Raw genomic sequence first — 3,900 nt, 5'->3', positions numbered from 1 at the left:
TGTGTGCTAGTGGCGTCACTGTTCTACTTAATTTGTAGGAGAAGATGCATTTTGAGTCGAAATCACGTTTTTAACACCTATGACCCCTGCGTGACCTTTGACCCCACAAGTTTCATGTGACATGTAGGGGCATGGTCAATGATCATTGTGACCAAGTTAGGTCAAAATCGATGTAAGCATGTGAGTGCTAGAGCAAATATAATGGTTGACAGAAAGAAGAAAGAAGAAAGAAGAAAGAAGAAAGAACTAGACTTAGCTGTGGTCTAACCCACGAACACAGCCGTGTTGTGAACCTTTAATAGCTTTTAATGACCTTTGACCCCAAAATATATGAAAACCCCATATACATTGGCTAATGTCAATGTATGTGTGCACGTGGCATCACTTTGCCATGTTATTTGTGGCAGAAGGGCATGTTGGTTACCAAATATGTGTTTGTGGGCAAGGAAAGGAGATAAGTAGGGTCACGGGCATAGATGTTCGTGTTTTGTCGAACACAACTCTGCTGAAGCCACGTGGTTCAGCTATGCAAATGATGATATTCCTAAACAATTTGAAGCAGCAAGAGATTTGCGGATTCGTCCTCAGTGCCCAGGACCCGCACGACTGTACTTTGTCAAATCAAGAGAAGACAAAGTAGGAGACTAAGACTCGTTTCTGACTAGTGCAATTTTTGTTGTAGATAGAAAGGGGTCCAGAACAGTGTACTTTGTCTGCAGAGAAGACAAAGGTGCCCCATTTCTAACTTACGCACAAATTGCCCTAACCTGGGCATACGAGTCTTAACTAAGACTCAATTATAATTATTGGTTAGCATATAGTATATACAATAATTGCAAATAATTTATTATGATTCATGACAAATTATTTTAAGTAGGCTATACAGAGTGACATTAATACATTATTAAAAAATACACAGAATATTTTATTGATATTGCACAAAGTTAAGGTATATATATAATTGACAAAAAAGTGAATAAAAAGCGACTATTCAATATTATTTGATATAATGATGTCATGTATAATAGGCTGGACAATGTGAAAGCATAAATAGAATTACAACATAATTATCGAGGTTTATATGTCACAGAAATACGCAGGCTTATAATCTTTATTGTACGTTGCATTTTCTAAAAAGTAATACTAAGATAGAGGCATCTACGTGTACCAATTCTCTGAACTATGAAAATGCATTTTTTACACTTTGAATATGAACATGTTGAAAAATAGTTCAATGGAATGACGATGTTCGTTATATTATATAAGTTATAGTATGATGAAAATCGGTAATTGATTGACATGATTAATGTATGTTATTTTGATAAATGAGGTATTGAAACTGTTGAAGACGAGTATAAAATATGCAGGAAAAACACAATATTTAAATAATCCGATTCATGAAACATTCACAGATCATTGTACAATTAAACAATGTTATATAGATATTAATTAACATCTGCTATGTCACAATTATTGCGTATAACAAAATACTTGGATTAACACAAAGATGTTTCACTGAGCTCAATTATTTTAAAAAAGATATAAATTTAGATTCTCATGCAAGACATTACTAAGTGCATGGTTTATATTAATTTTGACATAAGTTAACAGTTATCCTGCTCTTAAACTTGCTTTTGCCTATAATCAAACATTATTTTTACCTTTATTGTTTTGTTTCAGTACAAGGGAATCGTCTTTGTTTGTAAATCTAAATGGTTTAACTGAAAAGAATTGCTAATACGTTATGGCAATAAATGTTGGCTGATGGTAGCTGTATGTTGTCATTACAGATGCTTGGTATTGCGTGGGCTTGGGCTTGACATAAATGTGATCTAGCAGAGTTCCTTTAGCGGTGGTAGAATTGGAGATGACCTGATGGTATTGTCTGAAAGCGGGTAAAATGGTTTCTTTGAACAAGTTGCGATTGAAATCTCCGACGAGTACTTTGTAATCTGTATCTAGTACTTCCATTTGGGCTGTGATATTGTTCATTTCTGTGCTAAACGTGCTTGTACTTGTTGCCATAGGCTTGTATATTGTCGCAACCAGCAAGTTTGTTTTTCCACTTGTTCTTATGGCAAGTATATCACATTCATTACTGAAAAGTGGTACTACTGTACTGTATAACGGATGCCGTTCTGAATATACATAGCGACACCTCTACCATTTCCAGAGTTAACTACTTCCAATGTGTATCCTTCAATTGAAACAGAGTCGAGGTTACTGTCGTCGGTAAGCCATGTTTCAGACAAACAGATCACATGGGCCTTTCTTATTTCTGGGTTCTTTTTGAGATCATCTATGTGTCGATGTAAACTCTGTATGTTGTGATGAGCGATTACAAAATTTGTGTTGTGGTCGATTTCTGTCAAAGGGTTTGCTTTGGAAAGATCACATGTAGGCATTTTGGCGACGTTTGCTTCGATATCTTCATTACAAAAGATGCGGGATTCATCATAATCCATCAAATACATTCCTTCAAGATGAGTGACTCGACTGAGTGCCACGTAAGCCATCGATTTTCTTAGACCTTTCATAGAAATCACTGCCTGATCTGTCGTTTGGCCCTGCACTTTATGAACAGTAACAGCCCATGCAAGTTTCAATGGCATCTGTTCTCTTGTCGTAGTGAATGTTCTACCTTTGACCTGGAACGATTCTTTACGTGGCTTTATTGGTATACATCCTGCATAGTGTGGTGGAATAAACTGGGTAGTTCGTGTTTTGCTCCAACTCGATCACTGTCAAATTTGACATATACAACAATTGGCATATTTTGAGAATTGCAGAACTCGATTCCTTTCACTATGCCAGGAACTCCGTTACATAGTCCATCTGAAACATCTACATTTGCTATGAGCATAACTCGAGCATCTACTGCTAATTTCAGGTAAGATGCTAAAGAAGTATCATCTGCACGTGTTGTTCTATGTGGCGTTTCATGCACTTGGATAATTCGTCCACCTCTTTGGTCAACGTCATTAGCTTTAATGGTGAACATTTCACTGTTCAGTGACGCAAGTTTTCTTTCATTGTGGCTATCGACATCTTTGTTAAGGTAAAACAAATGCAATGCATCAGGAGGCGTTGTTAGATTATTTTCCTCAACTCTTCGTGATTCGAGCAATTCTTTGTCTGTCTTTTGCAGTGGTTGTTTCTTTTTCCGTTCACGTAGCCGATTAAGCATTTGAGCAAAGATAGCATCATCTTTTTGGCGCATGATTTCTTTGAGCTCAACTATTTGAAAGAGTGGGTTCCATATATCTTTCAAAATTTCGTCGTGCGGAAAGCATAATGGTGTAGGTGGGCTAATTGGTGGCAATTGATAGAAATCTCCCACTGCTAGGATTGACACATTGCCAAAGTCAGTATATGTTCCTTTAATCTGCTGCAACCGTCCGAATATATATGTCAGCTGAGTTGTACTAACCATTGAAATTTCGTCTATAATTACTAATTGCAAATGCCGATATTTGACTCGTAAAGTGTTTAGTGATTCTTCACCAAGTGGTTTGTATTCTTTTTGAGATTTAGGATTAATTTTTAATCCGGAGCAGATTGTTTGACCACAAATATTGAATGCAGCTGTTCCAAGGTGAGCAAGTGACAAGACTGTCATATCTTCGGCGGATTCTGTCATGCGTGCAAATACTTTTTTGCATAGTACTGAATGCATTTGATAACATGCGACTTTCCGGTTCCTGCACCTCCAGTAACAAACATTTGAAATGGGTCGACACTCTGATCTCTTACTTTATCGTCACACCATTTTGAAACATGATTAAATACCTGACGTTGCTTTTCGTTCAGTTGGCGCATCATGTGTTGTGCTTGTTCTTCGGTTATTTCAGGATCGCATGTTTCAATCGCACATCTAGGTTGATCTGCCTGATGTATATT

The 3,900-nt window shown here is 36.9% G+C and overlaps 1 protein-coding gene across 1 annotated transcript; it reads right to left on the bottom strand.

Annotated features, from left to right (window-relative positions):
• Positions 1–2,671: 2,671 nt before the first annotated feature.
• On the bottom strand, positions 2,672–3,640 carry LOC140166920 (ATP-dependent DNA helicase PIF1-like). Its single transcript, XM_072190405.1, has one exon. The coding sequence runs from the start codon at positions 3,638–3,640 to the stop codon at positions 2,672–2,674; it is 969 nt and encodes a 322-aa protein (XP_072046506.1).
• Between the last annotated feature and the right edge of the window lie 260 nt (positions 3,641–3,900).

The sequence above is a fragment of the Amphiura filiformis genome, chromosome 12, assembly GCF_039555335.1.
Source record: "Amphiura filiformis chromosome 12, Afil_fr2py, whole genome shotgun sequence".
Lineage (NCBI taxonomy): Eukaryota > Metazoa > Echinodermata > Ophiuroidea > Amphilepidida > Amphiuridae > Amphiura > Amphiura filiformis.
This window is presented reverse-complemented; position numbering and strand designations above follow the sequence as displayed.

Coding starts and splice junctions, on each gene's coding strand:
- LOC140166920 (XM_072190405.1), bottom strand. CDS start 3,640: ATGACAGAATCCGCCGAAGATATGACAGTCTTGTCACTTGCTCACCTT.